This window comes from Danaus plexippus, chromosome 17 (genome assembly GCF_018135715.1).
Source record: "Danaus plexippus chromosome 17, MEX_DaPlex, whole genome shotgun sequence".
Lineage (NCBI taxonomy): Eukaryota > Metazoa > Arthropoda > Insecta > Lepidoptera > Nymphalidae > Danaus > Danaus plexippus.
This window is the reverse complement of record NC_083548.1, coordinates 1,933,387-1,954,519: the sequence shown is the minus strand read 5'-3', so window position 1 is coordinate 1,954,519 and position 21,133 is coordinate 1,933,387. Positions and strand designations below refer to the sequence as shown.

Genomic DNA, 21,133 nt, shown 5'->3' with positions numbered 1-21,133 from the left:
TAATAAAAGTTTAGGTTAATATAAGTTTTTGAACTTGCATACGTCATTATGACAATGTAGATGACGTTGGTGTCAACATGCGGAATAACCTTACACTGTGAAAAATAAATTCAGTGTTAAAAATATTTTATTAACTAAGAACAACAATTGATATTTATTAAAAAATAATTTAATTTAACATAAGGTGAAATCTTTTTATTGAAGAAACAGCAAAATGACAGATATAAATCAAAAAGCACTTGAAGAAAGGACTGCCAAAGCCGAAAAGGAAGCAAAGGCAATTGAAGAGGAATTAACTAAGCTAGCAAAAGGAGATCTGAGTTATATTGGTGATGAACGTCTTGACAAACTAATGTCTGACAATGAAAAATATAAACATCGCTTAGCCATTCTTCAAAACGCTATTGAAGTTGAAAGATCAGTAGGGTCGGCTAAAAAGACGTCTAAAAAACGTCCTAATCTACTAAACGATATTAATTCTATCGAAGGTACTATCTGCATTTTAGATGAACTTAAAAATATATTTGAAATTGCAATTACATCTGCTTACCCAGAATTGGAGGATCCACCTGTTGTGTTAACATTATCGGGCAACAACCCTAAATTTGGAGACTATCAGTGTAATTCTGCTATGCCTATATCACAATTGCTTAAATCTAAAAATATAAAGACTAATCCTAGAGAAGTAGCAAACAATATTTTAAATAAGATGCCTGCATCTCCACTCATTGAGAAAACTGAAGTTGCCGGTGCTGGTTTTCTAAATATCTACTTGAATAGGACATTTGCTGAACATGTCCTCAGCTGTATTTTACGACTTGGTGTAAAACCACCTCCTGTCAAACGAGAGAGGATAATTGTAGACTTTTCTTCACCAAATATTGCAAAAGAAATGCATGTAGGACATTTAAGGTCGACTATTATAGGAGATAGTATTTGTCGGGCCTTGGAGTTTCTGGACCATGATGTTCTCCGCTTAAACCATCTTGGTGACTGGGGAACTCAGTTTGGAATGCTCATTGCTCATTTACAGGACAAGTATCCAAATTTCAAAACACATTCTCCTCCAATATCAGATTTACAAGCATTTTACAAAGAGTCAAAGAAAAGATTTGATGAAGATGAAGAATTTAAAAAGAGGGCATATTCCTGTGTGGTTAAACTACAGTCCGGTGATCCTGATTACATATCTGCTTGGAAGTTGATATGCGAAGTCTCCAGACAAGAGTTCCAAAAGATATATGATCGCTTGGACATAAAAATTGAAGACAGGGGAGAATCCTTCTACCAAAGTAGGATGGAAAAAATTGTTAAGGAATTAAAAGATGGTGGTTACTTAGAGGAAGATGACGGACGGCTTATAATGTGGAGCGACCCCAACAACCATGATGGAATACCGCTTACAATTGTGAAGTCTGACGGTGGTTATACCTATGACACTTCTGATATGGCTACCATAAGAAATCGCGTGGAGGAAGAGAAAGGTGACCGATTTATCTATGTGACTGATGTTGGACAATACACTCACTTCGTGCTCATTGATGCATGCGCCAGAAGGTTCGGTATCCTCAAGGACGGTAAGAAAATAGAACATGTCGGATTTGGTGTTGTTCTTGGCGAAGACAAGAAGAAATTTAAAACACGATCTGGCGATACTATAAAGTTGATACAATTATTAGATGAAGGTCTTAAAAGAGCTCTCGACAAACTGGTAGAAAAAGGACGCGACAAGGTTCTTACACCTGAGGAATTAAAGCAAGCCCAGGAAGCGGTGGCCTATGGGTGCATAAAATACGCTGATCTGTCTCACAACAGAATCAATGATTACATATTTTCGTTTGATAAAATGTTAGATGATAAAGGCAACACCGCAGTATATTTATTGTATGCTTTAACTCGCATCAGATCTATTGCGAGGACGGCACAGATATCCACAGATAAACTGTTAGAGGAGGTTCACAAATCTGGGTTTAAACTGGTTCATGATGCCGAGTGGAAACTTGGCAAAGTCCTTCTCAGATTCCCTGAGGTTATTCTTAAAGTTGCTAATGATCTTTATTTGCATAGTCTGTGTGAATATTTGTACGAAATCAGTTCCGCGTTCACAGACTTTTATGACAAGTGTTACTGTGTTGAGAAAGACAAAAGCGGTAACGTTGTTAAAATATTCTATGAAAGATTGATGCTTTGCGAAGTTACTGCCAGAGTTATGGAACGATGTCTCGACATCCTGGGCATCAAGACGGTCTCTAAAATGTAACATCATAATGAAATCACAATGTTTTTAGCAACTATTTAAATAAAACAGAATTTGAATGTAAATCTTTTATTTTATTCCCAAAAACCGCTACAAAACTATACCAGGGTCCACTATTGAAGGTGACGTGACGTAACATTATGAATTACTTAAAAATTAAATACAGATTATAACAACATTGATATATTGAGATTGTAGATTATGATAATAAAATTTTAATTATATTATTTATTAAGTCAATTATTATTTAAATTTCAATGAATTTTACATAGGATTTAATTCCAATTCATGAGGTAGTTTTTTAACTACGGAATATACTTCAAGGAAATGTAGATATTTTATTTAGAAATTGCTTATATAATGTTAATAATGAAGAACAAAAATCATGCAAGTTACATATAAATATACAATTATATGAATTATAAAATCAACTTTCACAATTAATATCTAAATGGAATTTATATTTTTCATATAATTAGTTTGGCTAATTTTCTAGATCAGTAATTCCTAATACTTAAATATACATTTGAAAGGATGTATCAGGATTTTTAAAACTTAATAAATTTTCCAAAAAATATTTCCGTATTAAAGACACAAAGATTTTTCTGCAATTAAGTGAAATTGATCAAAAGCCAGTTCACTTTTTACAGAAAAAACTTTTCTTTAACGAGAATTTGAATAAATATTTTTTTAAATAAAAATAAATTATTTAAAATCGTCTTAATTTATATAGCAATGATATAAATAATTTTTTTTAATGCGTAAATTGACAGAAAAATTCACTGAAGATCAAATAGAAACTTCTCTAAAATATCGTATCTTAGCATTTTTCTGAATCAAAATTATGTATACTAAGAATCCTAAGTTTCAAACCAATGGCATCTCCGTGGAAGACTTGAGACACAGATTGGTTTAACAACTATTGCATCTACAATCTAAATCGAACCATCCCATTTACACAACAAGAGTCATTTTTGTAACGTCCTATGAGATAGTTCCACTAGTAAATTACATAAAAATACTGCTTACATTTCTAAATAAAGACATCAAGATAGGTTCAAACGATACTACATATCACATCTGAAATGTCAGAACGAACTTTACCATGGACCCTAATCATAGACCATGCATTGAAATCTTGAACATGTTTACACCACATTCTATGTAAAAAAAAATTAGGAAGAAATAACTTCTCAGTATATCTAAGAGGATACGATTTTGGTGGTGGGATAATATAAACAAAATATATACATTCGAATGATTAAAAACAATATAAATAATTGTCTTGTGCAGCCGCGTTCTGCATATTATTACCCTGTTGCCTGAATGACCGGCTCGCGGCGATACTTCAGTACTCCGAGTACGACTGGATAGTCAACATAATGAAGGTTCGTTTCTCATTCAAATATTGGTGCAAGCCTCATGTCCATTGATTGAATGATTGTTTGATTAACTTAATGAAACCTTGAAACGTCCTACTAATGTATGTCCTACTCGGGGTACAGTACCTTTATTACACGTTTTATCATAAACTTAAACTGTCAAAGTTTTTAGTGCCGATTCATAACTATCATACAGACCGTACGTGAGTATGATGTGTAATAAACGATCGCAAGTGTTTAGTACGAGCATCTTCTAGCAGTAGACTAGCAATTTTATCCGCCTCGAGATTCCTGTTTTTTTTTTTTTTTGGATGCCATAACATGTACTAGCAGTGAATAAACTAGAAAACAATGATAGTTCTCGTTAAGTTTAAAACTTATAACAAAGTCTCATTATTCATACAATAATAAAGAATTATCAAATTGTATATTTTTAAAATCTGTTGCAATCACTTTACAAATGGTTGAAGCAAATTTTTGACTAGAAATTGTTTCGGAATCGCAGTATTATGAGGAAACTAAAACACCTATACCAATATAATAAAATATAATGTTCCTTTACCTATACCGTTAATCAGACTTAAAAATAGCAATAAAAAAAGAAATGCATGTACGCAATGGACGCATAACTTGTATGAAAATTCCAATAAGGACAACATTATTTTTGCATGAAACGGAACTAACTGGAATTGAATATTCAAATATTTTTTTTATTTTTTTTTTTTAAACAAAGGTTGGATAGTAAAGTCGTTTTATATAATTTCGGTCTGATTTAATATCTGTGAGGTCTGAAATACCTGCGTGTTTAATATTCATGCGACCTACATAACACACGGACCACGATCGCCCGCCGCTTGATCCGACCTAGTTTACAAACAGACCGACTGTATCGCAACTTGTATATGACACACATAGTCTATGACACTAAATTCATAGACAACGGAAGAAAAATATTAAAAAAAAAACTCCATACACATTGGCTGTATAAAATCGGTCAAAGCAAACAAATTAATAAAAAAAAAACATGAGGAAGTTATCTAATTTTAAAACACAAAATATTGAGCAATGAAAGTACCTACATTATACATTACATGCTCAAGAATCTAGTTCACGATATAGTTACACTATAGATTTATCTAATTACTCTAAACAAGTATACGTAACTAATCTAAGGAAAAATTCACATTAGGTGTATAAAAGATCTGTTGAAAAAACTGGTTATCGTATAAGTATAGATATAAACGTCTCTAAAAACACCTAAAACATTCATTAAATATTCTAAATAGGGTTGGTTTGGTCTCGAGATTCTGGGACACTAATACACTACAACAATAAGATTTCAACAATATTTTACAAAATATACTAGACGAACGCGTTCAATGTTTTTTTTTTTAATTTAAATAGAGCAGCGACACAATGCACGTCAGACGCGGTTAATGATATTTGCGCAATGTTAATAACTACGTTAACTGAAGGTTACCTATAGGCGTACTCGTAAAATATTCAGCATTCTGCTTAAATATTACGCCTGAAAGGAATTGGTACAATTGAAAGGCGTAAATTTACATTGAATTTTCTGCTATTAATAAAAAAATTTGCCAAATACTGACCATTAACAAATTGTTTATTTTTTTCTGTACTTAATTCTTAACATTAATAATTTATATATAAAATACACCGAACGCGTTCAAAATTAGAACCTAATAGTATGGCGTTGTATAAAATCTTTAAGCAATTGTTAACGGATGAAATCGTTATGAAATGGAACGTTTGAAAACATAAAATGAGAGAGCGTCGTCTGAGATTCCTAATGGCAGTCATTCTGTGTTAAGTTCGGGGAAGAGATGTCTGAGTATCGCCAGGTAGTGGACTGAGGCGGCCAGGGCAACGAACACGTGCCATATGGCGTGAGCGAATGGTATGCGACCGTCGCTCTTGAAGAAGAACACACCTATCAGATATAACAAACCTCCCATCTTGAGGTCGTGCATCGCCGGGAACTGATGCTGAAACGGAAATTATATGATATTAATTACACGTATTACTATAAAATTAAATATTTTTTCAAATATATACATACAAAATATAAATAGTTATAATTCACTAAACTTAAATATTTCTCATGTGTTTATCTGTGTGCGATCAATTTTGCGATCTTGTTTTGGCTGTTAAAACGTATTTTTATTATTTCTTAATTGCGATGTTTTTTAATATATAATTTTTAAGTAAATATAAATACATATAACGATAGGCTATCCTTTTCTAACATGCACACGCTGCAAAAGATAGTCATAGTTCTTCTTATTGTCAGGATCTGCTTGAGCGTATTCGAATTAATGTCACCAAAATTAATGCTCGACGTAGATATTAATTGTTTTTTTAATATTCCTAGGTTTAGAACTAACCTGGGAATGCAATCCCCAGTCGTGAGATTAATGGAAGTATACAATAGTTGGTGGAAAGAACTGGGCTTAGATATCTTTAATGACAATCCTCGACGTTTTAGGTATAAAACAATATTATGATTCTTTTAATAATTAGTAAATTTGCATGCAAGTTTATGTTTATGTACATGCTTTTTATTTTTTGTACTCGTTTAATTTTTAATGCGTTTTTTTGTTATGTTTTAAACTATGACTATTTAACTATCATATTGTTTGTAACACGTGTTGTGTAAATGTTCAGCTCGTCTGTAATAAATACTAACACCAGGATTAAGCAATACAGTTATTGTATTATGATAAATGTTTGTGTCTATATTGTTGATGAGCCTTTAAATAAACAAACAAATAAATAAATAAAGGTCTGTTCCGTTAGGGCTGTGAGAAAATGATTTTATTAAAACTACGCTGCAGGAGGTGGTAACCTTTAGATAGCGTGTTTATAAGATCTTTAAAAATAATTATATAAAAATATATATGTATTATACCGAGATCTTTCAAAAAAATAATTTTTAAAAACTAATACTATAGAGTTGCTTGAAATAGTATTGAATTACAACATAACTTTATTGTAAATTTTCAAAGATTTAATGATGAATGTTACGCGTGCAGTTTGAAGTTGAGTGAATTTCTGACTATGATCAAATATAACATTAGTGAAATAAAATTTCCTTCTTTCTTTTAATTAATGTCCGCACTGGGACGGCAGATAACTGCTCTATATATATTCTAAAAGAATTGATCAAACTGCTCACTTATATCTGGTCTGATTTGACTTAAAAGAAATCATTCGCACGAAAATATAAACAACAAAAATGGCTTCTTTATATAACGAAGCATTCAGTCTATTTCGGGAACAGTAAACGAGATGACCTTAAGCCAGAGATCCAATGGGTTATAATAGGTACGTATGATAGAAAGACAATTGTTCGTTGTCAAAGGGATTCAAGACAAATGGAGAGTAACATTTTAGTGATTATTTTTTATATATATTTCATTAGTTTTATTAAAAATAAAAGAACATTAAAAAAAAAATCACAAAATTTCTTCCACCTATCGCATGTTGCGTTACCTTAAATAAATGAACATTAACTAAAACACGCAACCAAGGCCATCAAGGCCAGTGGATATCAAATATGAGCGTAAATTTACATTCTCACCTGTTCTTGCAAGTACTAAGAGCTATTTGCGGTTTAAAATTTGTATCAGATATTTAAGTCAATAATAAGTGTAAGCTAACACATTCTGTTTTGTAACGCATCTATCAACTGTTCTATTGTATTTAACGAGTATTTCAAAATCCACTACGGACGTAAAATTTAATGTATAGCTACATATTCAATCTTCTATTGGCATTTTCATGTTTAAAAAAGAAGCTATGCCGATTTTAATGCTTTAAATTCAGTAATTTCTCGAAAATTCATGAAGTGCCAACTATTCGAAGAATATTGACTAGCACATGGGCCGCTGTAAACTACGCCACTTTAAACTCGCACTCGTGATATTTTTTATAGTTGCGATTATAGCAATTTCCTCTACATAATGGAATTGTTATTAAGTCAAATTGATTGACGTTTAAAAAATATAAGAAAAAAGAGAAACAAACCGTTTTATATTTCCGTGAAAGAAATAAAAATGACTTATACGTATATATAAAACTTTTTGTCATTCATCCAGCAAATAAAAACATAGACATTAGCAAAATATTCCACGATTCCTGTGCGAATGCAGCCATAGCTTAAAAAAAAAACTCTTTTCATCTTTCATAAGGCTCTGATTAGTACCTGTATCATCATAACAGTCTGGGTATATTAATGTTACATAACAGTCCTGGTTTAATCCATTACTGAGTATTGCGTGTAACGTTATCTTCCAATAAAAATAATCCACATAACAAATGTATTGGATGCAGTAAGAAAAAATCGCGGATTTTATTCACTTTTGGGGGATTATCTTATAGTTTATTTTATCATATGCTATATGTTGACGAACGAATAGATACCTTTTTGATAGTTTCACGTGTGACATTGAAAAAAGTTAATCAGTAGACAAGATTATTATAAAATCTGTATTATATAGCACAAATAAAGACAAATTCAATGCCGTCAAATAAGTTTAAGTGTGCCTTTTGAGCGTATTTGAAACCCTTCAACAAGCCGGTCTGTTTAGCGAGGGTAAAGTGAGAAATAATTAAGTGCTACTTGTATATGCCTTTTACTGCATAGCGAATACACTCCAAACGTAGGAAAAAGATCACATTTTGTATGTTGAATTTTATAATTCACATTAAAAATAATCTGACCGCATCTTTGATACATATATTTTTCATAACTTTGCGTAAACAACATACAGAGGTGAGCTACTTCCACGTTTGTAATATTAGACTGAACAAAGGTTAAGGCCAGTGCGGAATTTATATTAAACTTAGAATAATCCAAAGCAACACGTGTTTGAATTTAAAATTTACAAGAACAAAAACATTCCCAAAGAAATATATATCAACAAATTGAATAAGTACCTCCAACGCAGTTGTATCGCCCTGGGAAATCTCCAGGAAGATAATTTATTACCACTGTGTCTTAGAACGTGTAGCCTATAAATATTAAAATGCTACATTTGTGTTCCTTGATACAATGTATTGTTACTTATCTAAATACTAAATATAACGAGAATATTTCAATTATAATACTTTGGGAATGCTTTTGTTTATCATTAGTTTAGAAACCCGGGTAATGGGTATTTATCTAGAAGCCATATTTGTAGTTTAATTATAAATAAGCACCTTCACTGTAGCGACGATCGTGTTTCGACATAAGGTCAACCGTATAAGCCTTTGAGCCGATCGTTAAAGTTTAATCGCGCCCACTACAGATACCCGTAAGCCTGACCAGCTTCATTTATATTCAAATTAAGATAATGCTGATGTGGTTTACCTAAACACAGTAAGATGAACAAAGCAAGGGATGTTATCAGTTTAAAAACTTGATTTGGTTGAAACTGGGGCGAGCAAAGTGATCGGATTTTAAACAGAACTATTAAGTTCTAGCTGACGGCACTATTTACGACTATCTATCAAAGAACATTTCTATTCTTGAGTTAAAATCACTTTAACATTTTTTCATTGTCTTCTAGAATATTTTTAATATAACTAATTTTATTTAATACAAACATTATTTTGTAATTAGTGAAGGTTTGAATTTTTACATTAATTACCAATTGCTTTTGATTTCTTAATTGTATTAATTATGGCTTCTTGGTTTCTGGAGCGATTGTATCACTCATACTAAGGGTTCATTTGTAGAATAGGACAAATTATTTATAATTTAATCAAGATATGTGACTGTGCGATATTAAAAATGATATTTATCCCATTGTAATAAAGTTGATATTAGCAAAATAATCATCAAAAGTGTTTTGAACAGCTGACCGAATATGATGTACATTTATTATTTATGTGATCCCCATTAGCTTTACTGTAACGTAGTGACAGTTATAAATAGAGCTGTCAACTCTTGTCGATAACAAATGCACCATAATGTTATCAAATTATCTTTTAATAGAATATTAAAATTACATTTTCTCTTTTTTTATTAATTCTTATCGATACATGTTTATTTTTTTTTTTCGTTTCAGATACGTAAATCTCGAAGGTTGGTGCCTGAATAAATATGTATTATCTGTAACTTTTAAGATATTGATAAAAGTAGTAAAAAAAAAATAACATAAATGAATACTACTAGGGCTAATCCGCAGATAAACTATAATTAATCTATGTTATTTTTTTTTAACCTAAATATAACTGTTATTATCTGTAACAAGTTGAGACATATGGATATATAAATAAACTAAAACGTAACGAATGCTCAACAGTCATATTAGAGAAAGAAAAAAATTGTATTATATTTAAAACCAATACTTCTACATACTAATAATATAGATATATCGAAGCGCTTGCTAGTTATTTTTACTGATAAGCATTCACCGTATAAGCCGAGTGACTTTCAAAGGTTAATAAGATCAAGTAATGGACCAATTACTTCAGGGGACGATAAAAATAGTTTTATCATGATTAGAACGATCCCATTCATATAATAAAGGATAGTGGGCACGTACCGACTACATCGCATAGCCTTTTGACTTTTGAGTGGAAATTATTTTTTACTACACAAACTTCAAATTGAAAAAGCCACGATTATATTGATTAGGAACTTCAAGTTAATTCTTATTAGTTAACAAGCTACAGCATGCATTAGGCTGAAAACGGACATACATTTGAAGTGACAATAATCACAGCAGGCCCGAGTCCCATAACCAAGTACAGTAGGAGCTCCAACATCTTGTACCGCTCGTGAAAGATCTGCTGATAGGTGATCCCCAACACAGCCAACAGCCAGATAGCCCATCTCAGTTCACGGAGCATCCAACATGACAGTGTCCCCACGGTCAGCCAAGGGAAGTAGGAGCTGGCTATGAATATGTAGATCATGGCGCGGTCGCAGCGGTGGAGGAAGTGTTTCATCTTCCTGAAATGTTTGCTACTTTTATTCAGGTCACAGGTGGAGTTAAACTAAACGAGCTTAGTAGATTAAACATATTTCACTTTTACTATTAACGTAATAGACTAGCGTGAGTGGTAGGTTGGTGGGTGTTTCAAATACTCTGTAGTAATGTGTTTACAGTAAGATGGGACTGAAATTGTCTCCTATCTACTGACAACACTATGCAATCTGTTTTCCATCATATCCTGTTACGCAGTCCTATTTTTGAGACCCGATCATAAGACCCAATGAAATAGTTATTTTTTTCTTAAACTGTATATAAATAAAAAAGACTGTAACTTTCTTTTTACTCCTAAAAAAATTAGTAAAAATATATCTTATTTTTTTATACGCGAGCGGGATTATGAAAAATATAAAGACAGTTTTCTAATAACCATTCAACGTTACGTGACTGAACAGTGTTCGTTGCATTTTCTAGTTAACAGCAAATAGTTTCAATAGTTCTTCATCCACACGGTGACCCAAATATAGAACATAATAGGGGGCTTTATTCAGTTGACACTATGGAGAGTGTTGTTCATAAATACAGGCCGAGAATGCGTCACTATATGATACCACAGACCTATAAATTGTATTGCGACAACAATACATTAGTCGTGTTACAAGAAAATTGAGTAATATAATCCTTCTACTTTATTCACTATCTTAAACTGTTGTTAGGTATATTATATCAGATAGAGGATTCCGTCATAACATGTAAAACATTATACCTATATATTATTTATATACTGTGTTTATAATAAACTTTTTAATCAAACCAAGTTATTGAGGAGACAAATAGGAAGTTTCATAATGACATCATTGTCAACAGAACAAAGGCTCTTTAAGCCGATTACAAAAGCGAGAAAATATTAATAATTAGTTTCGAGCAGTCAACGCACTGATTTTGATTTTTAAACTATTTTAGTGATTCATTAAATATATTTTTTTATTTACAACACTTGGATCTGGCCATGACACTAAAATGGATTCTGAGCGATGTCAGGTCGCTCTATGAAAAGCAGAGAACTGAGCTTGCCTTGGAGATTTCGGGTCTCTGTTGTTTAAAAACAATGATGAAATGTTAGATATGGGTGTGACAAGATGGGAACTTGTGTTCAAATAGAACTCGATGAGGTGGTTCGAACCAGGTCTAAGAATTGAAAGTATATGTATCTGTCTGATGGAAAAATTATATACAATACCTACTTTCTATAAAACGAAAGAAATCTTATATATTGATTATGTAAAAAAGGGTGCTACTGTATTTGGAGAGGAGTACGCTGCAAATGAAAAACGTCTTCGAGAAGCTATAAGGCAAAAAAGGAGTGACAACAATAGGCTGATAATTTCACAATGCGGTTCAAGTTGCGGTGTACAGTGAAGAGGGGCCTTTGAACCCGTAACATAATCTGTCTTCAGTACAAATTAACAGTCTGTTATCAAAATATAACACAGAATTTAAGAAAAAATCTAACGATCAATTATATTTTCTAAGGAGATATATATAACATGAGATTGTAATGCAATAATTCGAAGTAAGATAATGAAATTGAATTGTGAAATAAAAAAAATTGCGTTCATAAACTTTTAGTAATTTATAAAAAAAAAAATACAGTATCGTGTAGGCCTAAAATAAGATAAATGAAAAACCTTTCACGTACAATTTGTCAAATGAGATCATTCTTGTCCACTTCCCGCGGCCAGAGTGTCTGTAATTGAATCTCATCTCAATTCGAATGTAACAAATTACATCCTGTAAGTTGGCAGTTACGGAGTTATACTATAGCGAAGCCTTAGATGTGATCGATGCAGTGTTAAGGCCTAAGTAACAGTGCTTAAGCCAGGCACTAGTTGTGTAAGGATTCACGTTTCTTGGAATAACTGAAATTATTTCAACCTAACCTTGTTCTTTAAAACCATATGTGATGATACGTAAAAGTTTAAATCGCGTAACTGAAATGTCGGCGTCTTAAGGCGTTTCGAGCAGATATTCATAAAAGGATTCGTAAAATCTTAATATCTCTCCAAAGAGACATTTCCAAATGTTAGCTAAACATAAAACTAACTAACCTAAAGGTCTAAACTCGTGGGAAATATGTAATTAACTTGATAAAAATAACTTTGTTTTGACATAATTTCTCTCCGACGCTACCTAATTGTTTATAGTACTTATGTCTGATTGTATTTTTAAAATTTTGTTATCTATAATTTAATTTTAACATTCGAAAATTAAACGGAGGTTTCAACTATATTTAGACTCCATTCTATGCAGAGATTATTAAATAAAAATATTGTTAGAACAACGAAAATATATCTGAGAAAATAGGATGTTTATATTATAATACTTAGTAGTTAATCTAACGAAACCTAACAATTTTATCTACCTATAAGTATGCATGGAGGACAATGTTTGTTAGTCCAACCAACCGCAGAGCTTGGTAATAAGCAACACATTGATACAACATGATACATTGTTGCCATCGGAATGTCTAAAACAATTATTCCACGAGTTTAAAAGAAAGCATTGGCCCAAAGGACTCCGATCAGTCTAGGGAACGACTTTCTATATAAGTTTTGCATACTAATATTATACATATGCAAGTATATCTATCCGTTTCGCGGTTATATTTTATAATTTAATACTTCCACTTATTACAATGCCGAAAAAGGCAACTTCGTTGGCAAAAAAAAAACTCCTAGAGGTTTGCATAGTCAAAGTATTAATGGCAATAATTTTATTTCATTTCTAAATCATTACAAATTGTTCTAATTCTATGTAAAATGGTTATTATATTCATATTTTATTATAATAAATCATTTGTAAACAACGGAAACTAAAAATAATTTATAGACATATAATTTCTGAACAGTTAATTACTAAGCGGAAGTGTATATTGTAGACGGAACAAGGACCTGAATATAATGCCCCAAATTATATTATTATTATAATTACATTTAAAGTATCATTACTGGCTGTTTCATGCATGGATACAAAAAAAATATAAAGCTTTATTTAATCTACAATTTTTGAACGCGTTTTATAAAACTTTGCAATACCTAATTTTGTATGTTTATAAAAATAACAAAGAGCTGTGACAAAAATCTATATACATAAGCTAATCTATATACATATATACATAGCAGAATGATCATATGACGAAGTAATTATAAAGATAAAGGTGAAGTGTCTCTTTAGTATCACAACGTGTGCAGCGCGTGTATCGCTCGAAACTATCCAATATACCGATATGAGTATTTTACGTATATTTGTCATCAGTTTTTTATTAACCTTCATAGTAAACAAAATGTTATAAATACAATTTGTCTTAAAGTAGTCTTAAGCTAGTATCGGTGCTAGCTTTCCGTCCCAACATTACCCCAATCATTAGTGATTGAGGCAAAAAATTACAAAACATATAATTTTTTGTACGAGAAATATAATTATAAACCTAAGAATATAATTTGCATCTTGTGCTGATGTATTTCTCTAGTTTTTAATGATATTTTCTTTTTATTAGTGCAAAAAAAAAAATTATGACAGCATTAGCAAAAGTTTATTTTGTTTTTTTTTTTTAAATTGAAACAATCGCCGACAGATATCTTAAAACCTTTGAAGATGTGTCTAGGTCGACAACTTTTTTAAAACCCGATGTGACGGGTAAATATTTTTTTTATTTCTTTCAATCAAAGCAAAAAAAATACTTTTTATTATAAAAAAATAAAAATTAAGACTGTTATTTGGGTTAACGTGATTTTTTAAACTGTGACGTCTTTAGAAGTGTACCATAGAAAAGCTTTTGTGCTACATTTCGAGTAGGGCTCGAACAGCGTCCTGACCTGACTAACGTCCAATGCACAATTCTTTTGTTTTGTTGCTTTATTTAAATTATGTTATATTTTTTCTAAATAATAGCAAAACCAAGATAATTACACTAAACATTAAATTTCCATTTAGCATACCAGTGAAGCAGATGTATTATTATGTATAATGAGAACGTTTCTTCATACGTTTTGAAGAAAAAAAAAAATATATTTTTCAATTAATCGACCAATTTACAGTTACAAAATATTTTACACAAGGAGTTTCTATCTCGGAAACTCTTTTAGGATAATTTCATTTAAATATAATCGAATTAAATATATCGAAGTTTATTGTTTTCAAAAAAATGTTTTTATTCCCGTCTCAATTTCTGAATATTAAAATCTTAATTGACAAATTGTGTGCACAATATATTAATAGATAAAAAAATAAAGGATAACGCATATCCAACGTTTATAACAAGCAATAAAAATAAATACTAGCGAGCACGGCAAAGCTTTGTAAAAAAAAACATATACAATTATCGTCATTAGTAGAATATATAATAGTAATCACAAAATAAAAGAAAGGAACTGTTATTTTGTTTACATTTTTATAAAATCCATATAAATTGTTTATTTATAAGGAGTAATTAATTATTAACGCTACTCTCTAACCGATTTAAAAAAAAGGAAGTTCACAATTTAACTAAATCTTTGATACGCTAACTATCTTTTAATTAAAAGCCAACTTTCATTTTTTTTAAATCGAAAGTTCATTGCTCCGAGATAATTAAACTGTTATTAAGTATTGGTTTGAGGGATCTGCAAAAAAATTAATGAGGTCTCTTAAAGATGATATCGCTAATCTCAAAAGGGTTTTAATATTAGGACGAAGTCGAAACCAACAGCTAGTCCTTTATAGGATTGTATAATAACATCCAAGCAGATGTGTCCGAATATATTATTATAGGTGTGCTGTTAATGGGAGAGCTGTTGCAGATCCTACCCTGCTGGTGGATTAAGAGTATTCATAACACTAAGAAAAATATATCTATAATTTGTTTTACGATTAGAAAGAAAGTGGAAGAAGTCTAACAGAGCACACTAAATATAATTCTATTCTAAGGTTGTATTTTTTAAAGCCAAATGACGCAATTCTTTAGTATGGATTCCAATTTTCATGCGATAGAGCTATGCACCAGACTGTTTCGTAGGGCCTGATAACATTATTACTGGTTAAGATGTTTTAAACTATCGTCTTGTAAGTATAATAGATTTTAATATTTTGACATTGAGTTTAATTATTTTAACCATATGAGGCATTGAACTTGGTTCGTAAATTTTCAAATTATTGGTATGTTATTGTAAATAATAGCATTTGAAAAATCATGGCCAGTGGTTTTGGGGAGATTGTAATAAAACTAAATTGATAGACGGCTTCAAGAACTATTTATTGTGTGTAATAAATTCGGAATATTTATAACACTCACAATAAGTTTAATAATTATATTTTATCTAGATAAACAGTGAGGTATCGAAAGCAAAATATCGTTAATTTTTTTAAATAATATTTTCATGTTTTGTAAGTTTATTTAGTGCGTAGATCTGCTGTAAGTCACCAGGCATTGATTCCAGATGATTTTTTGTTCATTTAAATGAAACTAGTATTTTTCGGATAAACTACGCGTGATTTATTTTTGTAAAAAACTGCATACTCCCGACGTTTCGGTTACTTTTCAGCAACCGTGATCGTGGCAGACGAGATGATTTTTTGTTGTTTTGAAAGGTTTGGTTGATCACGTTTAAAGAAAATTATAAAATTATTTTTAAACATATTCCTACCGCGTCGCATGGGTACAGCGGACTCCAACCGTTTTTCAATTTTCTACTTCAACTGACTTTAACTCAATTTAATCAGTGAACACAAATACGGATTATAAAAGAAAAACAAAATCAATTCTACGATATTCCTTTCTGTAGGTATTAGAAGAGTGTATCTGAATGTTAGAAGTGATAAATTCATTTATCGAAACTGCGTATTTAAAAAATTACGTGATATTATTGTTAAGGTAGATTATATTAAACTAACTTTTTGAGGGAACTATATAATATCAATAACAAAGTTTATAAACCAAGAATCAAATAAAGAAAAGCTTAAATGTAAAAGGACATTTTTATTAGCATTCTCTATATTTAAGCCAGTCTTTAAAAATATTGATTATCTCAATGACACCCTTATTATATCTTAAGGATATGATAAAGCTCTTTAAAAATGTTAGAGGTACAGGCAACTCACGTTTCGGATTTGCAGCAGCATACGGAATGGAATGTGGTCGAGACAGCAAACAGCAAACACAGAGCCAAGCCATAGACCACAGCGGCTATGGCCTGAGGGGCGTTCACGGAGCGAGTTAACAACTCCCGGGCACCGAATGAGGCTGGAGCCACACACAAGGCGTGGGTACACACATTGGCTAGGTTTTCCACCTGTATGGATAATATTATTTTATATGCATACCCATAATAATAGTTTGTGTAAACCTAAACAATTATGAATTTTTTTTATTATAAATATCATTTGTAATTTTCAAATAATTATGTACCTATATACATCTATGGTCTGCTGAATATAATTCTAATAAATTTAATAGTTTATGTCAAAAATATTATAAATCACTTTTTTCCCATATAATTTGTTCATAAAATATTATCATATGTAGGTATGCTAAAGTCACATTTATTTTTTAATAAGTTATATAAACAGATTTTTACAAACTTCTATATGTTAGTTATAATAAAAAGAATAAATAAATAGTTTGTTTATTTTTTAATATTATTAATCATGATACTAAATTTGATGAACTGTTTAATGAATTATATATAATAAGAAAAACAAAGACAGATTCTGTCTTATTACTTGAATGCTGTGAATTCCTACTTTATTCCTTAACTTTTAGTTTTCAACAATTTTGAGGTCATAGTTGTATAAATATTGACAATAAAGGGAGTATAAAAAATCTGCTTCATAGAAAAGGAATTATATTTCGAGATTTCAGTCTATATTTCTGAGCCAACACAAAAATTAAAAAAAAAAAATGTTAGTGAAATATTGTAATAAAAGTATTAGAAACTTAAAAAAAAGCATAATCTACATTTTTGTAAACAAAGAATTGCTATTTTATACGAAAATATATATGGTTATAACTAAAAATAGATAACAGACATCTCAAAGCTAGATGTACTTTGCACTCTTTGTAAAACTAAATGGTTACGTTTTGTTAACTTTATATTATGTAAGTATTTAAAGTAGCAAAACAAATAACATGTTTGTTTGGAACTCGTGAGTTAATCACTTACCCTGGTAGGAACATAAGCTTTGTTTGATGTAGCCCTCTCGTTCATCCACTTTATAGATTTCAGCTTGTCCCACGGAAAATTATAGTGAAAAAAAATCTTACTCTCATTAAACTTTGATTTAAATTTCATGATTATCACAGAAAATAAGCTTACAACATCGCCCATCGTGTGTGTTTTGTTGTTTGCAAGTTGGAAGTTAACTGGTCATGACAACTGTGACGTTAAGTTTAATCCTATAATGATATTAGCACTCATATTTGTAATTTAATTTACATTTTCTTAAAGAGTTATAGACTTTCGATAAGTCTTTATTTTCTACAGTCCCAGCTCCACTGCCGACAAACGACGATTGACGATTGAGACTAGTCGCTTTCTTGACAGTCGCATATGATAACAGACAGCAATTCTCGCTTTTTACGTTTCGTTGTGACTGATGAAATACCTGATACTTATTAAAAATTAGTTAAAAAAAATATCCATTTTCTTCTTATGTGCGTGGATAAGGTTTTAATTCAATATTATTATGTTGCTTTAAGACTACTTCGAGAAATATTATATCTTTTAAAATTTTTGACCGAAAAATAATTATTCATTTTATAATTAATATTTTAAAGGTAGTTTATAAAACTTAACCCTTTAGAATAATTACAACAAATAATGAAGGAAATATAAATGAGACGAAACCTCTAAGCATTCAATGGATTCATCGTGCGGGTGCCGGGTCCATCGCGTTGCATTGAGTGGAGCTTCAACAGGGCCTGTATCTTGCGATCCAGGTGTAGGTTTAAGGGCCCCTAACTAACGCGCGTTAAACGCTCACCTCCACTGTCTAAGCTCCTCTCCCTACTTAACCATATTTGAAAAGAACCTACTAGGGCTGCCTTCGAAGTACATTCCAAGAACGAACTGATGTGAGTTCTGGACAGGCCCAAGTCTTTTAGTAGGTTGTAGAGAGATTTAGCCGTTATACCTCTCGCTCCCATTTCTACCGCGTTTAAATCCACGACGAACCTATTTCGAGTGAGCTCGTAATATTTGTTGACCTTGATGGTATGGACTTTGGAGATGTTGGTTTCCCAAGGAACCGTAAGCTCTATCATCACAACGCGCTTTAAAATTCGCGAATACATAAATATGTCTGGTCTGGAGGCCGAGGCACAAATATCCTCGGGGATTTTGTATTGTTTTTCACACGTATCCATCATTATAGTTCAATCCGAAGCCGCTTTAAGGATGGAGTAAGGCTTGACATTTGTTTTTATAGCCCTAGTGCCCTCTCTCACAAAACCTATCGCTCGTTTGTGGTTATTTCCTTTTGCGCTCTGGCTACCGAAAGACTAACCGCTTCACGTATGATTTCCAGAACCCTATCGTGACGACGCGAGTATTGACCGCTATCGAGGAGTACCCGACATCCCACCAACAAATGCCTAGCTGTTCCAACTGCCTTCCCACAGATATAGCAAGTCTTTTCGGTACCTTTACCCCATCTTACTAAATTACTCTGATCTGGGAGAGTCATCTGGAACGCATTGAGATAGTTTTTAGCAATGCTGGCGACCAATCATGGATTAAGGTGCGCCATTTTAGTGCTAATGGGATGCAAAAATCTCCTATGTCTAACCACTCGTTCTGCATTTCTAAACTTATTGCATGGATCTTATATTTATCATTCTCGTCCATGCAAATTTTTTGAGTAAAAATTATAATGTTTTAATAATGCCAGACTTGTGTGCTTCAGCTAATTAATTGCGTAAAAACTAACACGGATTTGAAAATAATTTCGTGTGCACGAAAAGTTATGTGTACATAAGAATATTTATCTATAACAAAAGCTTCAGAATTTTATAAGAAGGTATATAAAAAATTTAAAAGGAGAATAAAGTACCAATAGGCATTTTTGTTTAGGGTACATGATTTTAATGTGAAATACCTTTTTTAAAATACATGTGAACTAGATTGATGAGTTACGTCTGTTGAAATCCTATGAAATCAATGGAAATTAAGAAAAGCTTGATTGTGACTAAGCCTAGTTAGGAGGTATAAAATGAAGCACAAAAAGCTGAAATAAAAAATACTAAGTTATTTATTACTTGACTATACATGATCATAAATTAAATTACTTATATTTAATAAACAATTTTTAATATTTTATAAGAAATTTTTTGGCTTTTAAGTTACAGTGTGTCTACAATTATGATTTATTATCATATAGTTAGGACTAATTTGTTTAACATGAAAATAACTTTACTAAAAAAAATATTCGTGCAGAAGTAGCCAGTAACATAGTAGTTACAATAGCAAACTGAATTCACATATTTACTGATTAATATACAAAGATAATATTCGTTTCATAAATATAAACAGTGTTGAACGTTTAGAAGTAACTTTCAAACAAATGCAACAGTCTTTTTATTTCTGCTATTCTTGCAGCTTGAGCTTGCACCGGAACCATAGCTTGGGATACCTCTTCACCCTTAGCAAGTATGGTATACATGCTTTTTATATTGTTATCCATAGCATCACATGTTTTACCAACGGCATCTCTATAGACTTCCATATTCTCTGCCGTTAACGATGAATTAGAATGCAGAATGCTGGATAAGTTCTCAATTAAATTATCAACAGATTGTGCTATCTTTTGAGCTTCATATTCGAGATCATTTAATACTGTTATGTCTATTTGGCCTATCTGAGGAGCTAATATTTGTCTATAAAGCTTCCCAGACGGAGTACTGGACCTGGAAGCACTGGAACTACCAAATATAGGAGTTTCTCCCTTTTTTGTGATTGGACTTGATAATTTTATTCTTAATTCTAAATCATCAGCAACATAGTGTGTCATATCTCCTTCATATCTGACTAGTCCACCACTATCCAAAGGAAGCTTTTCTTGCTTTCTATTACCTAATGGAAAATCATAAGGTCTCGATGGGCCAGGTTCCTTTAAATCTTCTTGATTAGTTTGGCCGCCATCAGAATGAAATGATATCTCACTGTATGATGCAGTCATTCTAGAAGGTACTTGTTCATCCATATCTGCATCCTTACTAACAAGAGCTTCATTAAGGTTTTTAGTTTCAAAAGATGATGAGGAATCTTGATTATCACTCATTTTTATTACTGATATATGGTTCAGAATTCCCCAAGAAAAGATAATCGTAGAAAAGACACAATTAAAATTTTAATCAATTATTATTTTCATTTTACTGCGTGTGATACAGGATTCAAAAAGATTTTTTTTGTTAAGAAACGTTGAATGTTATAACAATCGAATATTTATTATTTTTAAGATGTGACTTGTGACCGTAATAAACATAAAACAAACATAAATTGTCAAAATTTTTAAATGTC

General features: G+C 31.4%; 3 protein-coding genes across 3 annotated transcripts; 1 reads left to right on the top strand and 2 right to left on the bottom strand.

The window, feature by feature from the left end:
* The first annotated feature begins 61 nt into the window (after window positions 1-61).
* LOC116771071 (arginine--tRNA ligase, cytoplasmic) lies at window positions 62-2,316 on the top strand. The gene has a single exon (XM_032662757.2). The coding sequence runs from the start codon at window positions 215-217 to the stop codon at window positions 2,258-2,260; it is 2,046 nt and encodes a 681-aa protein (XP_032518648.2). The 5' UTR covers window positions 62-214; the 3' UTR covers window positions 2,261-2,316.
* On the bottom strand, window positions 2,311-18,152 carry LOC116771072 (monocyte to macrophage differentiation factor). The gene is made up of 4 exons (XM_061523112.1): window positions 17,780-18,152; window positions 16,719-16,909; window positions 10,351-10,603; window positions 2,311-5,645 (listed from the first exon to the last, which is right to left on the bottom strand). The coding sequence occupies exons 1-4, from the start codon at window positions 17,942-17,944 to the stop codon at window positions 5,457-5,459; spliced, it is 798 nt and encodes a 265-aa protein (XP_061379096.1). The 5' UTR covers window positions 17,945-18,152; the 3' UTR covers window positions 2,311-5,456.
* A 1,690-nt stretch (window positions 18,153-19,842) lies between these two features.
* LOC116771158 (BLOC-1-related complex subunit 6) lies at window positions 19,843-21,091 on the bottom strand. Its single transcript, XM_032662909.2, has one exon. The coding sequence runs from the start codon at window positions 20,892-20,894 to the stop codon at window positions 20,157-20,159; it is 738 nt and encodes a 245-aa protein (XP_032518800.1). The 5' UTR covers window positions 20,895-21,091; the 3' UTR covers window positions 19,843-20,156.
* Between the last annotated feature and the right edge of the window lie 42 nt (window positions 21,092-21,133).

Excerpts from the sequence above, each read along its gene's own strand:
- LOC116771072 (XM_061523112.1), bottom strand. The coding sequence starts at position 17,944 with ATGGGCGATGTTGTAAGCTTATTTTCTGTGATAATCATGAAATTTAAA. Across the intron at positions 16,910-17,779 it reads AAGCTTATGTTCCTACCAGG|GTGGAAAACCTAGCCAATGT; the intron begins GTAAGTGATTAA and ends TTATCCATACAG. Across the intron at positions 10,604-16,718 it reads TGCTGCTGCAAATCCGAAAC|GAAGATGAAACACTTCCTCC; the intron begins GTGAGTTGCCTG and ends CAAACATTTCAG.
- LOC116771158 (XM_032662909.2), bottom strand. The coding sequence starts at position 20,894 with ATGAGTGATAATCAAGATTCCTCATCATCTTTTGAAACTAAAAACCTT.
- LOC116771071 (XM_032662757.2), top strand. The coding sequence starts at position 215 with ATGACAGATATAAATCAAAAAGCACTTGAAGAAAGGACTGCCAAAGCC.